At 42.5% G+C, this 26852-nt stretch overlaps 2 protein-coding genes across 3 annotated transcripts in view; both read left to right on the top strand.

Moving 5' to 3' along the window:
• foxn3 (forkhead box N3) overlaps window positions 1–18174 on the top strand; it is a 91807-nt gene extending 73633 nt beyond the window's left edge. The window contains exons 5-6 of the mRNA XM_023347881.1: window positions 10355–10463; window positions 13207–18174. Of these exons, the coding sequence (XP_023203649.1) occupies window positions 10355–10463; window positions 13207–13753 (656 nt within the window). The 3' untranslated portion in view covers window positions 13754–18174. The remainder of the gene's footprint in view (window positions 1–10354; window positions 10464–13206) is intronic.
• A 3489-nt stretch (window positions 18175–21663) lies between these two features.
• Window positions 21664–26852, top strand: part of gtf2a1 (general transcription factor IIA subunit 1) — a 6451-nt gene continuing 1262 nt past the window's right edge. The window contains exons 1-9 of one of the 2 annotated variants that reach the window (XM_023348156.1): window positions 21664–21929; window positions 23291–23392; window positions 23473–23644; window positions 23829–23893; window positions 25213–25288; window positions 25438–25562; window positions 25666–25770; window positions 25862–26167; window positions 26280–26369. In XM_023348156.1, coding sequence (XP_023203924.1) covers window positions 21900–21929; window positions 23291–23392; window positions 23473–23644; window positions 23829–23893; window positions 25213–25288; window positions 25438–25562; window positions 25666–25770; window positions 25862–26167; window positions 26280–26369 — 1071 coding nt within the window. In that variant the 5' untranslated portion in view covers window positions 21664–21899. The remainder of the gene's footprint in view (window positions 21930–23290; window positions 23393–23472; window positions 23645–23828; window positions 23894–25212; window positions 25289–25437; window positions 25563–25665; window positions 25771–25861; window positions 26168–26279; window positions 26370–26852) is intronic. The other variant, XM_005809924.3, reaches the window with a different exon arrangement.

Genomic DNA, 26852 nt, shown 5'->3' with positions numbered 1-26852 from the left:
GGGTCCTCACAATGTAGTATTCGTTAGAAAAATGGACTTTACAAGGTGAGAAATACTAAAACACACACACACACACACAGAACCATGCAGCAAGTGATCAAGATTACAAAAGAGACTCTGTGCAGGGACTTACTTATAAGGTTATGGAGAGCAGCGCTGGCGATATCAGGGGCACGGCCATGCTAACAGCAGTCAATGAGATTACTGTGGACACAGCGGACCGGGAGAGAGACTGAAAAACACACTACCAACGACAAAAGCACCAGCAACTCCCATCATATTTCATCTGGTTGCCCGACTCGCGTGTGCTACAACACGAGCCAAATACACCAGGCTGTTTTCTGGGGGGGCCTCACCGTGACAACTTGTATGTTTTAATGAGCTTGCGGCTCCTGGGGCGAATTAAATTTCTCCTCATGACATCAATCATAAATTTAGCATTTGGGCTCAGATTTAACGTTGGGGTGGGGGTGTTGGTGGTGGTGGTGGTGGTGGTGGGGGGGGATACAGGCTTCAGCTGCAGCGTGTTTGTGCTGCGGTACATGTTCGCTGGCATTTGCACCTCAACAAATGCGTCTGTGGCAGACAAAAGGCAAACAGCGGGTCATCATTTGCAAAACACGAGCTGACCCCAGAGATGACAGCTGTTTTAGTGAACTGGGACGGCTCGTGGTGAGCAGTCTGCTTTGAATAATAAGAGCTTTGGGCTCAGATCTTTTCTTCTTCTTCTGACCTTCGGGAAGCTTCCCGGTTCGGTCGTTTCGCAGAATCAGGACGGATGCCTTTAGACGGCACAGCTTTGGAGGAGAATCCAGAAATTGCTGAGTTTTATTTGGAGCTTGTTAATGTTTCTCTCAATTCTGACTTTAGTTTTATATTTAGACACATTTAGCTTACACGCATTGAGTATTCAAGCTTTTAATACGGCATTTTATTTTTCTTCTTTTATTTCTCGTCAGTCTCAAAACACACAGTAAAGCCTGGCTTTATAGGCGTAAAATAAATGCTTGGATTATTTTACTTTTACATGAATGTGCAGGTCTTAAACTCCATGTTTCTAGTGCACAATTGGAAAATAGGCTGGTGTTTGTTCTTAAGCACTTACTTTGAGATCTATTCACATAATGTATGATGAGCATATAAGCCTGGAAGAGTTGGGCAGTATCTATTAAGTTTTCTTCATATAAAGCAGTGTGTGACATGAGAGTTGTTAAAAGTTATATTCTTATGGAAACCTTGAGTAAAATACTAAACTCTTTACAGTTTATATGGTATAAAACTTTTTTCTAAATGTTTAAATACTTTTAGAAAGTTCTCCGTATGACATCAATCATAATTGATTAGAATTTGGGTTTTCTAAACTTTTCTTTAAAGTGTAAATCCTTTTGCCTGTTATTTAATGCAAAAGCAAAAATATTCCTTTTACATTATTTTTTGGAAATAAAATAATACAATTTTGTCTTCCTTTAAAAAGCAAAAGAGAAAAACAGACCTCTCTGTATCCAGCTGGGTTGCAGTGCACAGTTGGCGGAGAGGTAAGTGTTGGGCTCAGAATTTTATGCCGATTTTTTTTTTTTTTTGTTCTCTAATTTTTCACTTCCAACAATCCGTCAAGCACAGCAACCCAGAAGCTCCATGGAAACAGTGCAGAAATCCACAGTTTAGTAGAACTAGTAGTCCTCAGACCTTGCCTGTATGAAAAGTGGATATTGGTAAGTTAAAAGGAGTCCACGTTGACTTCTTCTGAACATCATGGTATGGGTTTTATTTTTCCACCAAGAACATGGAATCTCGTCAAAGTTGACCTGTTGCCAAGGCGATAGACTTTAAATAAATCTTTATGTTCTGTTGTTGCGCAACACCCCCCCCCTCCCTTCTGTCTCTGCTCTCTCACTCTCTACTTCCTCTTCTGAGAGGGGAGATGTGCTACCAGCTCTCCATCTAACGGGTTAATTGAGTTTCCTAAATCTGCCGGGATTTACCCTGTCCAGAACTGAAGTAAACTCTGTTTAAGCTGGTTTCGAGAAACGATTCACCTGATTTTTAACGGCCTACATCCAGGTGTCTCACCCTTCTTCCCTCTGTGAATTAGCCAGACTGAGCAGCCTACAGCCAACTAGTTTCACAGAGCACACCTGTTAACGGTCGCTCGTTCTCTTATTTTACAACTTGCATTTGTTATTGAACCAGGTAGGTTTTAGTGACTCGGGCGAGTCCCAAGGATGTTGTTTTAAATTTGGGCTACCAGCAACCTATAAAACATTTTAAACTTTTTCCTCTCCAGAATCAAACATCAGAGCTATTTTACAACCATCAAAGAACTTTAAGGTGACTCATTAACTGAATGTCCACAACATCTTTTAGATTTTCTTTATGCTAAATATTTTATTAGTAAGGCATTTTTGCAAGGGTCAGTACAGCTTAATTCAGTAGCAGAAATAATCAAATAAGTAAAATCAATCATCTAGTCTATCTTTCCCTACTGCTGACACTGAAAACTAAAAAAGGAACCTTTGAGAGAGACGGACGGAGCCTGGCGCCTCGAACCCCAGACCTGGCACGACGACGAAGAAGGTGCTGCAGCAGGAGGAAGACGCCGATCGATGAAGGCCAGGATCTCCGCAGGTCTGATGATGAAGAAGGTGTTGCAGCAGGAGGAAGACGCCGATCGATGAAGGCCAGGATCTCCGCAGGTCTGATGATGAAGAAGGTGTTGCAGCAGGAGGAAGACGCCGATCGATGAAGGCCAGGATCTCCGCAGGTCTGATGATGAAGAAGGTGTTGCAGCAGGAGGAAGACGCCGATCGATGAAGGCCAGGATCTCCGCAGGTCTGATGATGAAGAAGGTGTTGCAGCAGGAGGAAGATGTTGATCAGCGAAGGCAGGAATCTCTGTAGGTCTGATGAGCCTCCTCTCCGCATGGATGGTGAGGTCACACAGGACTTGGTGCTGGCAGGAAGGAAGGCACCAGTTCTTCTTCTTTGTCTTTGCCTTTGTCTTCATCTTTGTCTTTGGGGTCTGAACCCAGCCGATGAGAGAAGTGCGATTCGAAGCCACAGGTTGTGGGGCTGACGGGTTGGTCCCCATGGCCGGACAGTCTTCGGCTCCGTGGCCCCGGCTCTTCTTCAGCTGCAGAGTTCTTTGTCCATCTCTTGGCTCGAAGCTGCCCGGAGGATCCAACAAAAAGTTCCTCTTTTGCACCCACCTTATATAGGGTTTATCCACCCTTTCGGTGCGTTTTCATTGGCTGTCTGCTTAGACAGATGATCTCATATCCATCACTGTCTTACAGACATTATGTCCTGATGTCTGTGCTAATATCTCAGAGTTGCTCAACCTCCTATGTCCATTGCCTGCACAACCTTTCACCTACTCTCTAAATAAGGCGTTGATCATCTCTGCTCTCCTGTTAGTTCCTTGCCTTTCACCTTTCACCTACTCTCTACCTCCAACATATCAGTGATGTTTAATTGCAGTTACACCTTTTACACCATTTCAAGTTCAATGTCAAAATCACATTTATATCACTTTTATTTTCTTTAGCTTCTCTGATTTTAGCATTCATTTATAATTTTATAACCATAACTTATATCACATTTATTTTCTTCAGCTTCTCTGATTTATCATTCATTTATGATTTTATAACCATAACTTATTAATTATCCTTATTATAATCCTAATGTGAGTTATTACAGATGTTTTTCTGAAAAGAAACCAAAAGAATAATACATGATTCTAATTATTTACTACTAAAGTTACAGTTACTTGTTTTCCTTGTAAGTGTTCCCACAAATATAAGTGTAAGTATTATTACAAGTAAACCAATATTAATATAAGTATTTTACTTTGAATCTTATCAAATTACTCAAAAATGTTTAGATTTCATTCTTTAAAACTTTACCTTTGAAATAAAGAATAGTCTCAGCTATTTTTATAAATCTGCAGGCTGGAACTTACTTCCTCTTTTTCCAGGAAACCTGCGTTTCCTGTTTAATGACTCTCTCTGACTGACTATGATTTCTTATGATTAAATAGAGAAAAGTAGAATTAAAGCAAAGCTTGCATGAGACAAAAACAACACACACAACTAGATTTATTTTATTGACACTTAAGTCTACTGTTGGGCCTAGATATCACTTGAGTGATTCATTTTAAAGATAACTTTATTTATTATTACTGTTAAACTAACTTTATTGACACTTAAGTCTACTGTTGGGCCTTGATGTCACTTGAGTGATTCATTTTAAAGATAACTTTATTTATTATTACTGTTAAACTAAAATCTCCAGCATGGGGAAGTGGGATGAGCTCGGATTTTCTTGACACCCCCTCCACGAGGTCAGACCTTTCACATGCTGGGAGTCCATCACCCTCCTGCAGTTCGCCGTCCTCATCCCCTGGAAAGAGAAGAGGTTCGTCTGGGATGTGAAGATGCAGATTCTTCATCCTCAGTTGTCACAGAGGGCTCAGTGTAGTCATCAAAACTCCACTTCTCTTGACACCCCCTCCTTGGAGTTTTGATTTCCCCCATGAGGTGATGAATGTCGAAGAAAACTTGGATCGCTCTGATTCTTCTACAGGAACCTTCGCTGGATGAACTGTCGGTTCTTCAGGATGTGGGATGGTTCTTTAGGGAAGGGAAGATGGGCTGAGACAGAAGGCCTCAAAAAAAAAAAAAATTCTGGCTGTTCAGCAGAGCAAAGCAAAAAGCATAAGCATCATGACGCTTTATCCGTAATCATGATCCTTTTCCATTTTAATCCATCAGATTGTGACAGGAGTTCTTCTTTAGCATAATCCAATTTCTTCACGGCCCTCCCAGTCCAAAGCCTTGAAGTTGTTCTTTGAACGGCAACCTTCCTGTAATAGTGGCCAGTCTACTGTAGGATGGCATGGTGCTTGATTCTCTGGCCATCTTCTCGTAATGTTCTGGTTCGCTGTAGCTAAGAACTGGCTTGAGCACTGCTTCCTCATGGACCCCTTTCTTCATCAGTAGTACTGTGTTGAAGTTCAGTACTTACTTTACAAAATCTTGGGCGTTGAATCTCAGCTTGATCCCCGTAGCTGCAGGCCGATCTTGAGCTTTAATCCAAACTCTCTGCCCTGTTTTCAGTGACACTTTGAGCTGCAACTTCCCTTTTCCTTCTCTGAGCAAAAAGGAGAAGTGTCTTCGCCTCCCTGCTTTCTGTGACGTGAACGGAGTTCCTCTGCAGGGGAAGACCTGCTCTTCTAGCAGTTGTCACTGTGTCCATCAGCACCAAGAGGTACTTCTCACCTCTCTTTTCTGTTGTCCCCATTGGCTCTGCTACATCCATGCAGACTGAACCCCATGGGACTGTGCTCTTGATGAACAAACCTTCCATCCGCTGTCCTGGGTGCCCTGGGTAGCTGTGCAGAAAGTTGATGCAGTTCTGTTGAGGTCTCCTCCTTTTCCAAACGATCTGGACGGCCGGCTTCCTCCGGTTTCTTCCCCAGATTTTCCTCCTCGAAGTGATCATCCATCACTCCGTCTCTCTGTCGGTTCGAGTTGTCTATCCCCCAAAGCCTCTCTTTAGCCTTCAAGCAGGGATGGGTCTAGACTATGTTGGCTACTAGCTTCACTGTCTGGATCCGGTCATTTATCCTCAGTAGAAGCTTTCCCTCACCTGTATGCCATACAGTTACTGCAAGGGTTGTGACTGACGGCCTTATCAGTCACCATTAACTCTATTCCCTAAGAGTTAACAAACCAAGTGAGCTATTCAGATCCTCACATCTGTTTTCACTGACTTGGTATCTTTGGGGCCCGCCTACTCAGTTGTGCGCCGCCCCACATTGGGCGCCACTTGTTGTTGCGCAACACCCCCCCCCTCCCTTCTGTCTCTGCTCTCTCACTCTCTACTTCCTCTTCTGAGAGGGGAGATGTGCTACCAGCTCTCCATCTAACGGGTTAATTGAGTTTCCTAAATCTGCCGGGATTTACCCTGTCCAGAACTGAAGTAAACTCTGTTTAAGCTGGTTTCGAGAAACGATTCACCTGATTTTTAACGGCCTACATCCAGGTGTCTCACCCTTCTTCCCTCTGTGAATTAGCCAGACTGAGCAGCCTACAGCCAACTAGTTTCACAGAGCACACCTGTTAACGGTCGCTCGTTCTCTTATTTTACAACTTGCATTTGTTATTGAACCAGGTAGGTTTTAGTGACTCGGGCGAGTCCCAAGGATGTTGTTTTAAATTTGGGCTACCAGCAACCTATAAAACATTTTAAACTTTTTCCTCTCCAGAATCAAACATCAGAGCTATTTTACAACCATCAAAGAACTTTAAGGTGACTCATTAACTGAATGTCCACAACATCTTTTAGATTTTCTTTATGCTAAATATTTTATTAGTAAGGCAGTTTTGCAAGGGTCAGTACAGCTTAATTCAGTAGCAGAAATAATCAAATAAGTAAAATCAATCATCTAGTCTATCTTTCCCTACTGCTGACACTGAAAACTAAAAAAGGAACCTTTGAGAGAGACGGACGGAGCCTGGCGCCTCGAACCCCAGACCTGGCACGACGACGAAGAAGGTGCTGCAGCAGGAGGAAGACGCCGATCGATGAAGGCCAGGATCTCCGCAGGTCTGATGATGAAGAAGGTGTTGCAGCAGGAGGAAGACGCCGATCGATGAAGGCCAGGATCTCCGCAGGTCTGATGATGAAGAAGGTGTTGCAGCAGGAGGAAGACGCCGATCGATGAAGGCCAGGATCTCCGCAGGTCTGATGATGAAGAAGGTGTTGCAGCAGGAGGAAGACGCCGATCGATGAAGGCCAGGATCTCCGCAGGTCTGATGATGAAGAAGGTGTTGCAGCAGGAGGAAGACGCCGATCGATGAAGGCCAGGATCTCCGCAGGTCTGATGATGAAGAAGGTGTTGCAGCAGGAGGAAGATGTTGATCAGCGAAGGCAGGAATCTCTGTAGGTCTGATGAGCCTCCTCTCCGCATGGATGGTGAGGTCACACAGGACTTGGTGCTGGCAGGAAGGAAGGCACCAGTTCTTCTTCTTTGTCTTTGCCTTTGTCTTCATCTTTGTCTTTGGGGTCTGAACCCAGCCGATGAGAGAAGTGCGATTCGAAGCCACAGGTTGTGGGGCTGACGGGTTGGTCCCCATGGCCGGACAGTCTTCGGCTCCGTGGCCCCGGCTCTTCTTCAGCTGCAGAGTTCTTTGTCCATCTCTTGGCTCGAAGCTGCCCGGAGGATCCAACAAAAAGTTCCTCTTTTGCACCCACCTTATATAGGGTTTATCCACCCTTTCGGTGCGTTTTCATTGGCTGTCTGCTTAGACAGATGATCTCATATCCATCACTGTCTTACAGACATTATGTCCTGATGTCTGTGCTAATATCTCAGAGTTGCTCAACCTCCTATGTCCATTGCCTGCACAACCTTTCACCTACTCTCTAAATAAGGCGTTGATCATCTCTGCTCTCCTGTTAGTTCCTTGCCTTTCACCTTTCACCTACTCTCTACCTCCAACATATCAGTGATGTTTAATTGCAGTTACACCTTTTACACCATTTCAAGTTCAATGTCAAAATCACATTTATATCACTTTTATTTTCTTTAGCTTCTCTGATTTTAGCATTCATTTATAATTTTATAACCATAACTTATATCACATTTATTTTCTTCAGCTTCTCTGATTTATCATTCATTTATGATTTTATAACCATAACTTATTAATTATCCTTATTATAATCCTAATGTGAGTTATTACAGATGTTTTTCTGAAAAGAAACCAAAAGAATAATACATGATTCTAATTATTTACTACTAAAGTTACAGTTACTTGTTTTCCTTGTAAGTGTTCCCACAAATATAAGTGTAAGTATTATTACAAGTAAACCAATATTAATATAAGTATTTTACTTTGAATCTTATCAAATTACTCAAAAATGTTTAGATTTCATTCTTTAAAACTTTACCTTTGAAATAAAGAATAGTCTCAGCTATTTTTATAAATCTGCAGGCTGGAACTTACTTCCTCTTTTTCCAGGAAACCTGCGTTTCCTGTTTAATGACTCTCTCTGACTGACTATGATTTCTTATGATTAAATAGAGAAAAGTAGAATTAAAGCAAAGCTTGCATGAGACAAAAACAACACACACAACTAGATTTATTTTATTGACACTTAAGTCTACTGTTGGGCCTAGATATCACTTGAGTGATTCATTTTAAAGATAACTTTATTTATTATTACTGTTAAACTAACTTTATTGACACTTAAGTCTACTGTTGGGCCTTGATGTCACTTGAGTGATTCATTTTAAAGATAACTTTATTTATTATTACTGTTAAACTAAAATCTCCAGCATGGGGAAGTGGGATGAGCTCGGATTTTCTTGACAGTTCTTGTCGCATGACATGAATTATTTCAACTATTCCATGTCCTTTGGGCGGACTTCTCATTGAGATATCCTTTTCTTTGAAAATGTCTGAGTTCACATCCTCACACCTGAAACAAGTCGCACTTATTCGGTCAGCTTAGACCAGTCAGAATCTTGTTCCGCATGTAACTGGTGTAGCAATTGAACCCCAGTTCCACTGGGAGCCATCTACAATCCTTCTAGCACTTCCTGCTCCTTACTTTGACATTTACCGTAATCTAAGGACATAATTAGCGCAAACCCGTGTATCTCCATATTGTCGCCAGTAGATCACCTTTGAGTTAAGTACCGCCGATGGAGGGAAAAGGAAAAATGTAATTTAGCCCGGCTTAAACAGGTCATTATTAGGCAGGTTGTTCAGTGCACTGCAAAAATTAACAAATACAAGTTGGACTGACCAAGTATTAAAAATTAAATAAACATCTTGTACATTTTTCTTTCTTTAAGTTACCCTTTTACTGCTTTAAATTTGCACATTTCTTTTACTCTGAGCATGCTGTCTTTAATGTCTGTACAGTGTTATTTTTCCTATTATAATATTATAATTTGTCCTTACTGAACAGTCTCTTACGCTTCTTATTTTTGGGGGTTTTTTGTGTTTGGGTGAATAATTATTTTTGAAACTTTCTTGGAAATTAGTTTTTCATAGCACCAATATTCAAATGCCCATGTCTTCTACATTTTTTAACATTTATTTTTGATTTTCGTGTCTCTGACATTATTGGAAAGCTTAAAACTCACATTTTCAGAATCTGCAAATAACTCAAAACCAGTCACGTGTGCATGCTTTTACCCGTTTCAAATTGCTGCCGTGACACCTGAATTTTTTCACCTTTAGACAATAAACTTTTATACAGAGTATCCACACATCTTTAAAAAGTCTTTAATTAATTTTTCTAAAAGGTAATTTGGCCTTAGATGCTCTAATCACAGGTCTTTAATTTTGTAATTGCAGGTCTATTGAATTTTGTAAGTAGCTTTTTTTTGCGGGATTTTTATACCTTCTTGCAGGACTAATATAACTTTGCTAACCAGCAAACTAGCTTGCTAGCAAAGGTATATTAGAGGGATAAGGCTAAGTAAGGTATAAAAGTTAGCAAGCTGCCCCTTTTGAGTGCAAATGTATCGCTAATTGGCTGCACGATGTTTGTTTTTACCACTGGCTCACTTCTATTGCCTGTCGATATGAAGATTCTCTAATCATCCCGCATAATTAGATTTCTTTTGGTTGCATATTTCATTTAGTCTGTCTTAAAATTTCTTTAAAATTTAATTTATAACAACTACCCTGTTATAAACTGTCATTGAAGAAGCATCCAGCAAAAATGCTGGGATCACATTTATTTACTGAGCATCAGCTGCTTTTTATAGTTTATTTTCGGAAAGCGGGTAACTCTAAGGAGGTTTTACAATGGGTGTAGCTACTTTAAAAATCAGTTTACGGTGTGGGTTATCATGGACATTGTCTTCTTTTTATGCTGGTCTCTGACTCATGACGTTTATTGAGTGGAGATGTCGACCTGCCGGTTCATTTGTAGGGTAAATGCTGCCCAAATCCCCAACTCATGAGCAAAACAGGAGTACTTCAGGTCCAGTTTGAAGTGCCGCCACCGTCGCTTCCCCTACACGGCGTCAGACGGGCTGGAATTTACCCGAGCTCGGCGGTCGTTGCTAATCGAATGAATCAAAGCGGCCCTAACTCATTTATAACGCTTTCCCGCTCAATTTAAGCTCGCCTTGCTCATCAATATCGCCCCTCCGTCCTCCTCGGACGGCCGCTGAATTCTCATCAAGGCCCGATCAAATTTTTTCAAGACGGTTCCTCTATTTTTATCCCTCCCTCCTTCATAAATGGATTTAAGGGTTACAGGTTGCAGGAAGGATCTGTATCAATGTCCTTTTCTTTTTTTCTTAAGTGTTTATAAATGCTTCTCTCTTCCAGTTCCCCGCGGCGTGATCCAGAACGGCGCTCGCGTCAGGAGCCAGGCCCTCTTCCCTGTCATCAGACCCCTTCCCGTAAGCCCCGTGGGGAGCAGAACCTCGGCCATAAGGTGGGTAAACTTTGCCCTCAGACATATAATTAATGGGATTTCCCGGCGCAAACGGATCCACCTACACCCGCAAAAAAAGAAACAAATTTCCACTCGTAGTTTGCATAATTACATCTTTATTGTCTCCAAAAGTCAGGCTTTCACACGCTCCCCCTGTTGCTCTGAACATTTGATCCAGGTGTGTTTATGTAATGCGCTCCTTTCCTCAAAAACACACACAAACAGGTTTATTAGAGGGAAAGGCTTTTTGATCCGGAGAACATATGCGGCATGCACGGACACGCACATCCATCACCAGAGCATAAGAGTATAATGGTCGGCGCGGCGTAATGAATTAAACATAGCCGAGGGCTCACTGGAGGTATGCAGTGAATATTTGATCACTGCGAGGGGCGCGTGTTTTGCTTATAAGATATTAATATGCTAACTCTCTCATTCTGAAGGAGAGGATGTCTGCGGGACGAGGCACGCTCCTGAAGCTGCTGCTGATTTATGGCTTTGCAGGATACCCCCCACCTCTCCTCCCTCCGCCTCCTTTAGTGCTGTACACAACACAATTCTCTCACTACTACAGCAAAATAGTGAGGGAATGATGCTCAGGGCTTGACAAGAATGAGCATCCCTTGAACTTCTCAGAAATTGATCAGTTTCTGATAGGTCAATATAAATTAGTTCTTAATTGTGAGATGTTTAAAGGTGCAGTACCATGTAAAATTGACTTGTTTTTGTTGTTGTTTTTTAGCTTTACATCATGTTATGTTGTTCCCTCATCAAAAACACACCTGGAGTATTGCTTTGATTCTTTCGTGCATGCTTGAGAAACCCTTGAATCTCCCATGGCAACCATTCAACTGTGCAAAACGCACTCATCTGCTTCAGACTAGCCAGCAGCAATTAGCAAACACCTGGTAGTACCACACATCTGCTGAGCTTATTATAGGATCTCATCTCACTGAAACACTGGTAAAAATGTTAAGGGGTTAATAGAGGAGCCATGTTGTGATGACTTCCTGAAGGCGGAGTTTCAGAAAGAGCAGGAGTTTCTTAAAGAGGCAGAGGCCCAATTTTCCAGTTGTTAAATCATGAAATCAAATTCCTTTATGTTTGATGTATACAGCATTTTTATAACAACTGGAGGTAACATATTTACTTGCTTGTGCTACAAAATGATACCAGGAAGACGCATCATACTATCCCTTTAAATAACTAAAGTCAGGTCTCCATTTGCACTCAGCCTCCTTCACTTTGATAACTCTAAGGATAACGCTAAGGGGGTTTTCACATAGTTTGGTAGACTCAGCTCAACTAGAGACCAGTATTGCAGCATTCAGCTGTTCTGGTTCTCTTTCACACTGCACTGTGTCAAACAATCCAAACCCTTTGAAAAAACGTGTGGTGGCGCTGCACCAAGAACCACTGAGGGAAACTATATGAGAACCTTAGAAGAAGACATGAGCGCAACTTTCTTTTTCGTAAAATGTAAACGAAACATTTTGCAAAGATTTCTCTTCTGTCATTGGTAACAAGCCATGAGCCTTTTCTCCCGCTAGCACAAGACTAAACATTTGTTTTGGTTGTATTTACCCAGAATACTTTGCACTCCTCCTGAGTTACCATTGATATATTGGCTGATTCTTTGATTGAAGCTTCTTGGTTTGCAGTCGTGTCATTGATTAAAGGTCTGAAGGCATTGGGTTTTATTTGTCAAAGTAGAGGGCAGTTTGCTACAAATGTATTGTCCAAATTGATGCACCCTTTTTCTTACACTTCACACAAAAATTACTTTGTGATCTATCAAAACCCAAAAAATTCCCCTAGAATGCATAAAGGTGTATCATGAGGAAAAAGAGAACATATTGAACGGGGTTTGAATGTTATACCTTCAGTGTTAAATTGCCACCTTGACGTGTTCTGATGCTGCACCTTTGTGCTGAGCAGGTTCCCCAGGTTTAAAGCCGCTCAGAAGGCTCAGTGTCATCTGAAATATGCATGGGTGACAATCTGATGATGACTGCCGCCCTTAAACGGGAAAGGCTGACTTTTTTATTTTATTTCCAGGGATACAAGGTTTTTGTCGGACTTGAGAGATGTGCCCCTCAGGTCTGGAGGAGTGAAAGATTTACCTCCTACCTTTCTTCTACTTCCCAGCAGTTTCAGTAGAACATGGCTCCACACTATCAGAATGTGGATGTAGTGATGGACTCAGATCTGAACCTCCATAGCCAGTTAAAGATAATTACAAAGTCAGCCTTCTATCAGCTGTCAGTAATTCTTACACGTCGATCATGTTATCGGTCAAGGCCGATAGCTAGACATCAAGTAAGGCAGAGCCAAGGAGTTTAGCAGAAATGTGACATACCGCCACCTGCAGGTTTAAGTTAGCAGTCGCCTAACATCAATGTGTTTGACCGTTTTGTGGAAAACTTGATATATACTCACAAATAAGCAAGTAGCATGAAAACGTTAGGGAATCTGTCGCATGAATTTCCTCAATTACAGAATCACGAAAAAACTGGAGACACTGATTGACGTAATTTCACAGAATGTTATGTTGAAGGTGGTCATGGTGGACGGGATTCAGACCCCAGGACTTGCGTTTGACACATGTACTGAGTTATGTTTTTATGGTGTAAAGCATTTTGAACTGCCTCGTTGTTCCTGAAATGTGCTATACAACTTGATGATCTTGATTTTGACTTCCCGACCAGAGAAGTAACAATATCCTCTCCTGTTTCATGTCCAGATCATCCCTGGGAGATTACCTTAGCCGGGGAAAGGACAGCCCGTCTCGCTACTCCCCCATCCCCTGCGGCGAGGACCTCCAGGACGACCACACCTACAGCACCGCCAAGTCCCCCAGCAGCCTGTCCCCCTCCGAAATCATCAACCCTTCCTCCGCGCTGGAAGACGACGACATCATCGCCGTGGAGATCCAGTCGGACGTCAAGCCGGAGCCCCGGGAGATCCCGCTGGACTCTCACATAGCCACAGCCGCCGCCTACGTTTCCCAGCAGCCCCCGCGCGGACAAAGACGCAGCTCGGCGGCCGGAGCCGGGACTCTGCCGGGCAGCAGCCTGCCCTGGACCAAAAGCCGAGCGAGGGGCATTAGCGACACGCTGCCGCTGAAGAAGCGGCGCGCGCCGGAGAAGCCGCCGGAGAGCGACGACGAGGAGATGAAGGAGGCGGCGGGGTCGCTGCTCCACCTGGCCGGCGTCAGAGCCTGCCTCAACAACATCACAAACCGCGCCGCCAAGGGCCAGAAGGAGCAGAAAGAGGCCCTAAGAAACTAAAAAAAAAAAAAACATACGCATTCAGAAACCTCCAGGCACGCACACCCAACACACACCACACACCCCCACACACACCCCCACACGTACACAAATAGGTCAACAGGTAACGTTACTACAGCATTAGTCTCGACAGACACTCGTCATCTCCCTCTATCTATCTGCAGGGCATTAGGTGAATCCTACTTATTTGTGGCAATATCAAAAATCAATGTTTTCCTACATGTTCAGCAACACTAACATCAATGGGTATCTCTCATATGTCTATGTTGGGTTTTTTGTTGTCGTTTTAAAAAGGGGATGAAAGCCATAAAAAAAAAAGCATGTTTTGTCACTAATTCGGGGCGAGCAGAGGAAGTACGCCGCGCAGCGAGCGGAGGATGGCTGTTTGTCCTTTCCTGGTTTCGGTTCTTTTTTTTTTTTTTTTTCCACATTGAATCTGTAGCAATCTCTCAGCGATGCCAGCTAACGCGGCGGAGACCCACCTCTTCAGGGGGCAGGGGGCATCGCTCTCCGACACCCACGAGCACAAACGTGAGACTGTGCCAAAGATACGCGACCAGGTTGCTTCATGTAGCCGATGCGACAGCCGACGGAGAAGAAGGACAAAAAAGAAAAACGGAGAAGGCATTGTGGTAAAGAGCTGAAGAGAGGAGTGACCTCAAGTGTCAAAGTTAAAACCCAATGTGATGTATATTCAATGCACTTCAAATTATTTTATGCCACTTACATGGAGAAAAAAAAAACTTGGTTTATTTCGAGAGCACTCATAGTATTTAAGAATAAAATATCTTAAAATAAAAAAAAGTAAAAAAAAAAAAAAAAGAAAGTCATGTTTATCACGATAGAGACAGATAGCAAGCCGGGTCTGAGGCAATATCTTCTTCATTTTGTTGTTCTTGTTGCATCACGTAGTCGTCGTCCCTGAAACTCGCTCAGTTCCTCCGTTCAGAGATCATAGCTATACCCAGTAGCTGCCACAACTTCCTGTCCAGCCGACAACGCCAACTTTCCACGTCCGACCCGCTGGGCTCGGGCCTCTCCTGACTGTCGTGTCCCCGTCTCTAAACCCTCTCACTCTACCTTCATAAAGATATAAGCAATTTGTCCCGCGCGGGCAACTCTGTACAAAGGTTAGAAAATATTTTATTTTTTTTCCCCTTTTTCTTAATTGAAGCAATTTGACCTGCAGGACTTTCTCAGTTATATTGCATGGGTGCTTGTAAATAAGATGAGAAGCAAAATCTTTTTTATTCAAAGATTCATGTAAGATAAACGATGTATTTAGCATGAAGCATGACTTATTTTCATATAAACCTTGATCCTACAGGAAAGGAAAAAAAAAAACGATTTTTTTTTTCTGCCAATTCTAATACCTGTGATTATTATGGAGTTTTTTGTTTTGTTTTATCAGGGTTTTTTGTTTTTTTTTTCCCTTTGGAGTGGGCATGTCTTCAGGCAGGAAACGTAGATTAGAGACCTCCACCCCCCGTCGAAGGGCGGGTGGTGAAACCTCTAGGCTTCGGATTTCAGGGACAGCAGAAGCGCCTCTTTTGAGGGGTGGCGGGATGAGGGGGTGTAGGGTGGGCTTCCGTCTACTTCTGCCTGTTGGTCTTGTCTCTTTTCAGCGTTTTAGTTTTGGATTTGTCGGAGTGGGCTTTTCAACGACACGTCTTCAGGCAGGAACAATTAGAAAACCCCCCCTTTGCGCCCCCTCTCCCAAGGGTGCCACCTTTGAGCTCCGGGTTTGACCACCTCTTTTTGGGGAGGGTGGGCTTCTGTCTTCCTCTACCTGACTCTTTCTTTTTTTGTTTGTTTTTTTGTTGATTTTTCTTGTAGGTGTTCAGTGTTATCCCCACATCCCCTCCCACCCCCGGTGTGTCACTACAGGTCTCGTCTGTGGAGTGTGTGAGCCAGTGTGTCCGAGAACACACACACCCTTTAACGTTGTGCCTGCCTCCCTGCCTGCCGTCAGTCGCTCTATTTACACAACAGAGCGCCACCTGTATTTATTTATAACAGTATTGTTTTGTTTTGGTTTTTGTTGGGGGGGATTTTTTTCTCTCTCTCTTTTCCAGCGTGTAGATGTACATGTGATCTTACTTTCCATTGACCTTGTTCAGTGTAAATGTATGAATCAGTTGGGCATGGAAAACTCTGTAGGTGTCCTGAATAAATCTCATGTCCCCCTCCACCCCTTCAAAATGGAAAAAAAATGGCTACCTTGTAGGAAACAAAGAGGAAGAAATGTTTTCTAAGTTAAATACAGTATTTTAAATTCTGTAATTTAAGAAGAGGTTTGCTGCCATTGTAGAGGACAAAACATGGTAGGAAACTTTAAAGGGCATATATTATTATTATTATTATTTTTATTTTCTTACCAAAATCAAGAAATGTGTGAAGATTCAAAGTGACGAAGCAGCCAAACGTTCCCGAAGAGCGACGCCAAACACAGGCATCAGTGCGAAATACGAAGGCACCAAAGACGAGTGTCGTGATTTGCAAAGAGTACAGCTTGAGGTCAAAACGTGAAAAATTGTATGATTAACCTCATAAGGCCTAAGTTTCAAATGTCCGGCTGGATATTTTTTGCTTATTTTAATTGTATTTTAATTGTTCTTTAAATGTCTTGTGAGTACACATATTTGCCCATTTATCCATAACAACTGGAACTTTCAATATCTAGCGAGTATCTGGCCAGTAAAATGTGAAGTCAGCCTAACCAGAGGTCTGAAGTTTGTCCCTTCAAACAGCATGCTGTTTCACACTAAAACAGAACGTTAAGGTAATAAATCCTCATATACGACCAAACTGCAATTAGTTCATTTCTCTTCTTCATTTGGCTCCGACACGGAGAAACAGCTGAAGCTATTTAGCATTTTGTGCTGACTTAACAGAAAAGTGTTGTGGAAGGCAGCATTTTCTTATCTGACACACTTTATGCTCACAAACAGCAAGCTACTGTTGCCTCTGCATAAACTGTATTTTATCACCTTCTCCCAATTTCGGGGTTGTTCCTTCCCTGAAGTCCCAAAAAATTCCGAGTGTTTCCAACATAGAAACTTTTTCAGTTGTTGTTTGACTCCAACATGCGGCTACACACGCACTCGACAAGTCCCGGTTGATGAGGCCTATCAGACACCCTTCATGGCGCTTCCTGTTTTTAGATAATTGTCGACTTTTATTTTACTGTCAAAAAGGTGAATTGGATTTAGAAAAACAACGGAAAGGCACACTTTCAACATTTTGTATTTTTAAACAGTCTTTGCTTTGTTTTGGGGGGGGGTTTTTTATGAGAAATGATGTAAAACATTAAAGGAGAGCGCATCAAAGTGCTAATTTTCTGTCATCTGGGGTTGTTTAGAGTAGCAGAGACAGAAGAGGTGTGTGTGTGTGTGTGTTTTTTTTTTTTTTTTTTTAAGTTGACTAGGCACTGAGCGATTATGAGCAGGTCGAGCCGGAAAAACAAATGCATGTCCCATTCACCGGTATGCTCCTTTTGCCACCTGTAGCATGCATCGCTGACTTTCCATTCCGCGCATACGGAAAAAGAGGCCAAGAGGAAAACGCAGTCGGAGCGTCTGGCTGTGTGCCATCCGTCTCGCTTCTGTCTGAGGGTTCCCGCGGCCCCAGGTCGATGATCACTCGGCTGCATTCGACGTAATACCCCCCTCCCCCACACACACACACACACACACACACACACACGCCCCTGCATTGACAAGTAAAACAAAAAAACACACAAAAAAGAGTTGGTTTACCAGACGCTCGGTTTTTTTTAGTGCGACTCCCCTTGTATTTTGTCGTACAGATGAAATCTGGCTTTTAACGTCCTGGAAAAAACTCAAATTAATTTCTTTCCACTGCCTGAAAAAGCGCTCAAGACGAGTGATTTTAGTTCTTCACACCTGCCAAACGGAACCCATTCATAATCAAATGAACGGTTTTTGCCAACTTTTTTTTTGTTTTTGCTAGTTTTTAATCCCTTTTTATTATTATTATTGTTATTATTATTATTATTATTTCTCTTGTTCAAAATTCCTTAAAATACTGCCATTGTTTCTGCAGAGCTGAATCTTGGAAAGCCATAGGTTCATGTTTGTGAGCGAGATGTGATGCGGAGTGCACCCGGGTGTTGGTTCCTATTTTTATTTTATTTTTATTTTATTTCTTTGGTTTGGTTTTATCTCAGTAAGTGTTCGGTTCTCTCCTTATCGTGCAATCATGTTGCCAAAGAATGATTTCAAGACCTACTTCATCACTACATGTAAATATCAACGTTGTCCAATGCCGTGGCAAAAAATATATAAATGTCGTTTTTCTTTTCTTTGTTGTTTTGTTTTCCATTCTCTGAGAAACTACGATGATGTTTATGTGATGTATTGTCTTCCAGTTGGTTGCAATAATAAAAAAAAATACAAGTCGCAGAGAAGCTCGGCTGTTTATTTCTCAATGGACGGTGCTTTGTAATCATTGGACGAGTATTTCCTCTGGTTTTGGATGCTGTGCAGCTGGAAAGATTATTGCTCTTACTTTTGTGCCTTCAGACAGTTGTTGTGGTGTGTAACCGTGGCAACAAGGCGGCACAGCAGCAGGGTCCTCAAGTCAGAGTCTTCTTCAAATTCGCTGCAAGACTGACTGCTACCTGCTCCCCGGGTCGTCCGAATTACAACATTTGATTTTCTTTTGAGATCAACTGTTTCTGAACTGAACTAAATAAAAGTAAGAAATCAGAAAGTTTGCACTGTCGCATGAAAGTATTAAACCCTTTGATTAAAAGAAAACAAAAAACTTCCCACATTTTCTCATGTTGCAACCACAAACTTTATCTTTGTTAACGCAACAAACCAACACAAAGAAGTTTGTGACTAGAAAGTGGCAGGAAGATCATAGATGGTTTTCAAAAAGATTTTCACAAAAAGAAAAAAAAAAAAATCTGAATCTGAAAAGTGTGGCTTGCATTTGCACATCTACAAACCGAATCTGTTGGCCGCCCTTCGTTTTAACCCTCTATGGCATGGCGTTGCCCTCAGGCAACAAACCACATAGCTGTACCTCACATTGCTCCTTTATTTTATTTTTTGGGGGGCATGATTTTTTACATATTTTTGTCCAAAAAATAGTTCTTTTATGAATATAGTTTTTGTTTGATTTGTATTTCATTTCTCATAATCAGTGTAGACAATCTTGGTGTTCTAGACCAATGTTACCCTGAGGCAACAAACCCAAATCTGGTTCCAGGAGGTGTCAGAGTCCGATTTTATGATTGACATGTAATTAGGGACCACCAAGCTCCCAAAGAATGCAGGAAAATATTTCTTCCCCACAAAAATAAAAAGTCATGCCATAGAGGGTTAAGATCAGTTCGGGATTTTTTTCAGACCGAGTACAGTGTGTCCGGGAACGCCAGTTTTCAAGTTCCGACAGATTTTCCTTGTCGAGGAAAAGCAAACGCACACAGCATGATGCTGCCACCACCGTGTTTCACCAGCTGAAAGTTGTCGTCGGGGCAACGCCAGCTTTCCACCACACGTACTGTTGTTTTGCATCTTGGTTTTTTTCTTTTTCTTTTTCTATCAGTTCTTAACGCGTTTGCTGCGCCCGTCGTACGTAGCACGTGGCAAACTGAAACCAAAACTTCCAATCTGAACTGCACAGATAATAGTTGTCAAGTCAGCAGGTTCTCCCACTTGAGCTGCACTTTAAAATAAGTAACTAAAATAAATTGATAACTTAAATAAATTGCATCTCATTTTCTTTCCAGGTCAAAATTAAACCCTACATTTAGTTGTTCTGACACATTAAACCCCAATAAAGTAGGAAGAGGTTTGTGGTTGTATCAAGACAAAATGTCACATGGGTGTGAATATATATATATATTTTTTTTATTTTTTTTTATTTTTTTTTTTTAAGCACTGCACATTCCGCCACACTTCGACTAATCCATTGAGCTGACCGAAGACCAGTGGGCATTGGGTCTCATTTAATCATCTTTCACTCCAAATCTTAAGTTAAATATAGTCGAGGACTAACCGCGAGAAAGCAGCAGGCCTCTCTTCGCCTTCGCCTTCACGCCGCTACCCACACTTGCGCGGCGGCTCCCCGCTACCGGGGGCCCGCCTTTGTGAGATTTGAGAACTCTTTAATTTGCTCTCCAGCCTGACCCCAATAATTAACCTCGCATATTCCCCATCAACAAGGGTCTTATCATAACCGCCGCTCCTCTTCCCAGTTAATTATTCATTTACCTCCTCTAATCGTTTAAGTTCAATACATTGCGATTAAAGTCTTGCCCACCTCCACCTTGGGGAGAGAAGTATGTGTAGGAGTGTGTGTGTGTGTGTGTGGGGGGGGGGGGGGGGTGAAAGAAACAGTTAGGAGTACCAAAGAGTTCCTCAATGCATTTTCAGTCTAAGTGGTGCCATTTCGGAGTCGTGTGGCGGTGGAAGCCCATTCATAATTGAAGCGGAGAGACCGGCTTAATCTTCAGCCACTGTGCAGCACGCTCCCACCACAACACAACTGGAGCCAGCAGCTCCTCTGTTGCTATGCAACTATAGCAAAGAAGAACAGGGGTGCGTGCAGTTGGGTGTGGAGCCGGGGTGAAGGGGGGGGGGGGGGGGGGGGGGGGGGGGCACGTTTTCAACATCTTTTGGAGGGCATGCTCGGGAAAACAGCCGTGGCCGACTTGTTCCTGCTTAATCACATCCACAAACACTCCAGATGAGTCACGTGGCCTCCGAGCACGTTTCACCTCAAAATCTTGAAAGCAGCCAACAGAAAGGTGAGTGGATTCAAGGGAACGTGGCGGATGACCTTCTATTTAAAATAAAATTTTTAAAAATAATAATAATAATAAATGGGTGCCACGCCGAAGCGTCAGGTGGGCCGCTGCAGAACGGGTTACCTTCCTCATTTCCCCCCTGCTCCATATCATCCATAACCATAGAATGACCAGCGAAGCAAGTTTCCATGGAGACTGAAGTGGAGGTTACGGTTCTCCTGTCAGCTTGGATTTATTGCAAAGGTTTTATGTATATATATTTATTGTTGTAAATTTCCTCAGATACTCACAAGGATGTCTGCATGTCATGAAGGAATTTTTTTAAAAAAAAATCACTTTTCTTTCCTTCTTTTTTTTTTTTTTTTGTTAATGAATGCCATTTAAAATAGTTGGATGCTATGATATTGTGCTCTGGAATTGGAAAGAGATGCGGTTCTCCTTTAATGTGGTGTGATCGCCCTCTGGTGGCAGCATAAAATAACTACATGAAAAAGTGATAAGCAAGCAAGAGCACGTCCAAAATATAGGCGTAATCTTAATTTACCCATTAATGATCCTTTTGACTGATGTTGATACTAATCTTGAAATTAATCTGAACCAGAATCTGTGGGGGGAGCTGCAAAAGAAGAACGTTGATTCAGTTCAATTCAATTTAAAATACTACATATAAAACACTTCACAAACCGGAATCAATGTGACAGTGTCATTATTTATTTCTTACTAGAAATTTTTTTGTTGGAAATATTACATCACATTTCTTCTAAAAATTATTTTCTTCCATTATTACTATTTATGGGATTAAAACTATAATGATTATTAGCATTATATGTTTTATTAGTAGTAGCAAATATCGTCATATATTAACATCTGAGGTCAACTATGTCTACTTCCTGGCAGAATGTGATTAATTCCTGACACACATTAAGTCTTATTATTTTCAGTTGGCCTAATTAAACAAATTAACATCACAAAGCATTACTAAGCTAACGCGACAGTCGAGTTGTATCGTTTACTCCCTTTTCACGTGTGAACTACGTTTCCCAGCAGTCGCCGTGGCGATTAGTCATCGTTTCCCTGGTGAAGTCTCGCGATACGCGACACTTGACCCTGCCCTATGTTCGGCGCACTCGCAGCTCCATCGCTCAGTATATAAAGCAGGACAACGACGGGAGGAAGACGGCTGGGGAGTCGCAGCCCGGGGATTGTAAATAAGACCGCAAAAACTGTGTTTTATTTACAAAAGCGATACCGGCTCTTTTAAAAGTACCGCTCACAGTCGTTTTAAGTCTTTTTTTTTTTTTTTGTGTCGTATTTTTTGGCTCTGTCTCTCGCCAATTTCCGTGTGGTTTGTACACTACGCGTATAATGGCGAGCTCGGCTAACTCGAACCAAGTGGTAAGGATCAATCTCCGAGGACTGTCAGTGAGAGGGGAAGAACTGGGGGGGTAAAGTTTATTTCTCGCAGTCAGATGAATATGCTGTAACCAACTCACCACTGTTTAAGTCCATTAAAATGACAGAATCAACGTTCAGTCAAGCAGCCATTACCTTCATTTTGCGAAACTCGAGTTGTTAAACAGACTACCATTGCAGAGGCAGAATTGAACAAAAACACTAAAGAATCAAGTTTTAAATGCAGATTAGGATTAAAAGTTGTTTATTTTGTTAGGTTAAAGCTTTATAAATTAAGTTAGTTTGATTTGTTTGCTAGTTTTTTCTTTGGTTTTTTTTTTGTGTTGGTACTGGAGATATAAGATATTTAGCGTTTAGCTGGTTAATATTAAAAGACTTATGAAACGCAGATGTACCCAAAGCACAGTCACCATCCACTCTGACTGAAATAAGCTTAATTTTCAAACATTAAAGCCTCATTTTGTGGAAAGTCTTCGACGATCAGTCAGCTGCCTCATCTTTGTCCACCATTTCCACGACGAGAGGGCGCCGAAAAGGCGTCCTAAACCACACATTTTATCCACAAAACGCCAAATAAGTCCTGCTCCCTAACGTCAGAAGCCAAATTGCTTTTGTCTAAACCGCATATTTTAGGTAAAAGACGGAGGATATCTCCTCACGAAGCTTAGAAGAAGGCGGCTGTTCGCGCTGCTCCGTAAAATGGCCTCCCCGGTCTGCTCTCCTCTCTCGCGCTTCTGGCCCTCCTCCTCCCCGCCGCCTGGTTTTATAGCGCCATATTGGCCGTCTAATATAGACTGGCCGGGATGGGACGGTGCTACACGACGCTACGTCACTGGCTCTACATATAAACACCACACTGTGCTTTAAATAGTGGAGGAAACCGACGGGGGCCGAGTGGGGAGGGAAGGAAGGAGAAGACCGAGGTGTCCGCTGCGGACATCGGGGCAGTGCGGCGCGGCGGCCTCGGCGGCTGGCCGCTCTCAGACCCACGCTGCCCCGCGGTGTCGTCGTGGACATTTTAACCGTGTTTGTTGTCGTGAGCGCTGAAGCTCAGTGCCAGGGGTTACACTGGAGCTCAGCTGCCATTATCCATCAGCTATACGCTCACACTAGCTGTGCTTCCCAGCTCGAACACAATGTATTTTAACTCACAACATGTTAAATTCAACATTAGCATCTGATTCTGGCTATTTAAAAGGCATTTTTAACATCACATCCTCAGTTGTTTTTTCTCCCAATTGCCAGTTACTTATTATTAATCTTATAAAATATGTTATTTAACATCAATTAAGCCCTCTTTTGCGTCCTCTTTAAAATCAAATGTTTTGTTTGCCTCCTCCTAGCCTAAATTGTACAGGGGTGTAATCGAAGATGTGATCAACGAGGTGCGGGAGCTGTTCCTGGATGAGGGAGTGGATGAGCAGGTTCTCCTGGAGCTGAAAACGGTAAACCCAAACTACAGAAACAACGTTGCACGCCCCCTCCGCCCTAGTTAGTCCTCTAAAGCGTCCGTTCAATGCTGCAGCTGTGGGAGAACAAGCTGCTGCAGTCCAAGGCAGTGGAGGGCTTCCACACGGACGAGCAGGCGGCCCTGCAGGCCACTCAGCAGCAGCAGGTTCAGCACGTCCCGCAGGTCCAGCAGGTGACGCAGCCAACGCAGGCCCAGCAGGTCATCCTGCCCCCCCAGCAGCAGCAAGGTAGGCTCCCAGGAGTGAAAAAAGCACCACCATTAAAACACATTCCTCATGGAGATGCAGTGGAAATGAGTGCATCTTTGATTTATGAGTAGTAGTAGTAGTAATAACAATAATAATAGTCACCTTGGGGGCCATGATGTTGAGCTGAGCATGCTTCTCTTTTTGTTTTTTTCTTCCCCTACAGCAACCCCGCAGCAAGTCATTGTTCAGGATCCGAAGATTCTCCAGCACATGAGTGCAACGGGGATGGTGAGACGCTGTCTTTTTTTTCTTTTTTTTTTTTAAGTTAATCTCATATTTATACATCTTTTATGACTTCCTCAATATGAACGATGCAGGTTTTTCAGATGCTTTTACTAGTTAAACATCTGACAATGGTGGCAGTTTGCCACCAGCTAGCAACAACGGGGAACAAAGCAAATATGCGGAAGAAGGTGCTCTGATTAGATGACGACAAACCTGCACACGTCATGCCAGCTGCTTTAAAATGATGGCGGCAAGGAAGCTTTATTTATGTAAAATGGAAATAACCAGCGCTCCAAAGATATGGAAAGGTTTTAATGCGGGCAAAAAATTGAAAACGTTTTGGCCGTCAACAGCTTGTACTCATTCATATTTTTCTTCTTTGCCCACATTAAAACCTTTACACATTTTTGGAGCGCTGGTTATTTCCAATTTACTTTTTCCTCTTTCTTTTTTTTTCTTTTTCTACTTTCCTCCTCCACCAAATTCAATTCATACATTAATACGCATCAAAACAGATTTAGATCAGACAGATTTAAAAATAAAGTGGTCGTCTTTCGCCCGGACAACCCCTAAACATGAAGCCATCGTAGAATCAAACATAGAATGGCCTAGTCAAAGTCAAAACCTGAATCCAGGACGATGCGTCATCCCAGAATAAACAATATCGCTGTCGTTTTCGAGACCATTTTCCAGTAATATAATGCTAACGGCATGATAATGCACGCTCACCCTCTCAAAGATCAACAAACTTTTAATTTATATCAAACATTTAACACTGGAACTGGAAGACACGTGAAATGTCCTAAATAAATAAACAAAACAAATAAAATGAACAAAGTCTCTGTAAACAAAATTGTCCCTTAAAACCTGGACCAGACTGAAGAACTTTTGTCATCCAGTCTCTGGCAGAAAGAGAGACACGAGAAAAACAATCAGTTGTGCAAATGAAAATGATCAAGCTTGTTTTAATTTCTCATCTGATTAATTGATTTATTGCAACAGGCCTATTAAATGTATTAAAGTTGTGGTTGTTGTTGCTTTTTCTTTTGTTCACTCTGCTTCATCAGCTTTTATCTCGTTTATTAATAAAGAAAAAAAAATTGAAAACCTTATCTCTTACCTGTTGAATAGATGATGTTCTTTTCCCTCAGACAGTATTTACACGCATTCATGACTCTGTGCTGTGAAACAAATGGTGCGTTTATCACGTCAGCCAGCAGAATAAGCGTGAAACTGTGTCTAATTGTTTTTTCCTTCCTGTTTCCTACTTTTTAAATCCCTTATCTTTTTGTTTTGTGTGCATCCCCACCTTCCTCCTCTAGAGCGCAGCAGCTACCGCAGCCACTCTAGCTTTACCCACAGGGGTCACCCCATACCAACAGATCATCACCAGCCAAGGTAAAGCACTCGCATTAATCTGCACCAATATTAGCCTTTTGAACAGTTTCTTTTTAGCTCCAACTTGTCCTGGTCTTGGTCAGGATGTTATTTTAGTTTTTAGTTGTTTTTTTTTTTGTTTTTTTTACTTTTTGCGTTTGCTGATACAGGTCAGATCCTGCAGGTGGTGCGTGCTCCCAACGGCACTCAGTACATCATCCAACAGTCCCAGCAGCCAATCGTTCTGCAGCAGCCGATGCAGCCTGGTGGCGTTCAGGCTCCCGTTATACAGCAGGTTAGGAGAAGAGGTCTTTTTGTATGTGAAAGCGACAAAAAGATGGCATGCTGGGTAAGTTCTTCACTTTTCTTTTTTTTTTTTTTTTTTTGTTGTTTTCTAGGTGCTGGCTCCCCTGCAGGGAGGTCTGCCCCAGCAAACCGGAGTCATCATCCAGCCGCAGCAGATCGTCTTAGCTTCAGGAAACAAAGTCCAAGGCAACACGCAGGTCAGAGCTCCGTCGCTCCAAAGGGGAGATTCTCCACTGGCTAGCTGGGAGTTTCTAATGTTAATGTATTTGTAATATGCCTTTCCACCAGCAGGTGGTGCAAACGGCAACCATGGTGCAGCAGACCGGTCAGATGGCGGTGGCCGCTGCGGCAGCAGGAGGGGCGGCGGCAGTTCAAGTCCAGCAAGCCCAGGGCGCAGCTGCACCGCAGGCCCCTCCGCAGGCGCAGCAGCAGAGCCAGCCGCAACCTCAGGCACAGCAGCCTCCCATGATGCTGCAGGTGGACGGGGCGGGGGACACCTCGTCTGAGGAGGACGAGGACGAAGAGGAGGAGTACGACGAGGACGAGGAGGAAGAGAAAGACAAGGACGGTGGCGAAGACGGACAGGTTGAAGAGGTGGGCTTCCTTCTCTACTCTCTGTTTCGTTACTCCAAACATGGCCGCCTTGTGTTGGTATGGAGACCAGAAACAGAAGATTGACGCTGATGGGTTTTGGTTTCCGCTTTAGGAGCCCTTGAACAGCGAAGACGATGTCAGCGAAGACGAAGATCAGGAGCTGTTTGATACAGAGAATGTTGTGGTGTGCCAGTACGATAAGGTAAGACACTAAATTTAATTAATTAATTATGATTAATCGATCGGTGAAATGATGGTCTAATTTAGTAATGGATTAAAAATGTAGTTTGCTAAAGAATAGCAACATATTGAGAGCAGTAATTAATCCAAAGCTATACAAACATATCTACATTTTGCATATAAGATGAAAACACCTTTGTTTGTAAGTATTTTAGCCAAATCTTCTCAAGGTTCAGACTTACTATAATAATTCTGTGATGTTCCATTTTAGGCAATAAAATGCAAGACAGGGATTGAATTATTTGTTTATTTTCATGCATTTCCTATGATGTATAAAATGTCAATGTCAAATTTATTTATATAGCACCTTACAGCAGACAAAGCAGACAATAAAAAGGCATAAGTGGTTAAGCAAAGAATCTGTTGAACGTGCCATTTCCATACAATTAATCGTCAAAACAATTGATTAATCGGTTACTAAAAGTTAGAAATCGATTAATCGCTA

Source organism: Xiphophorus maculatus, chromosome 15 (genome assembly GCF_002775205.1).
Source record: "Xiphophorus maculatus strain JP 163 A chromosome 15, X_maculatus-5.0-male, whole genome shotgun sequence".
NCBI lineage: Eukaryota > Metazoa > Chordata > Actinopteri > Cyprinodontiformes > Poeciliidae > Xiphophorus > Xiphophorus maculatus.
The sequence above is the reverse complement of the archived record's forward strand: the minus strand, read 5'-3'. Positions and strand labels throughout refer to the sequence as shown.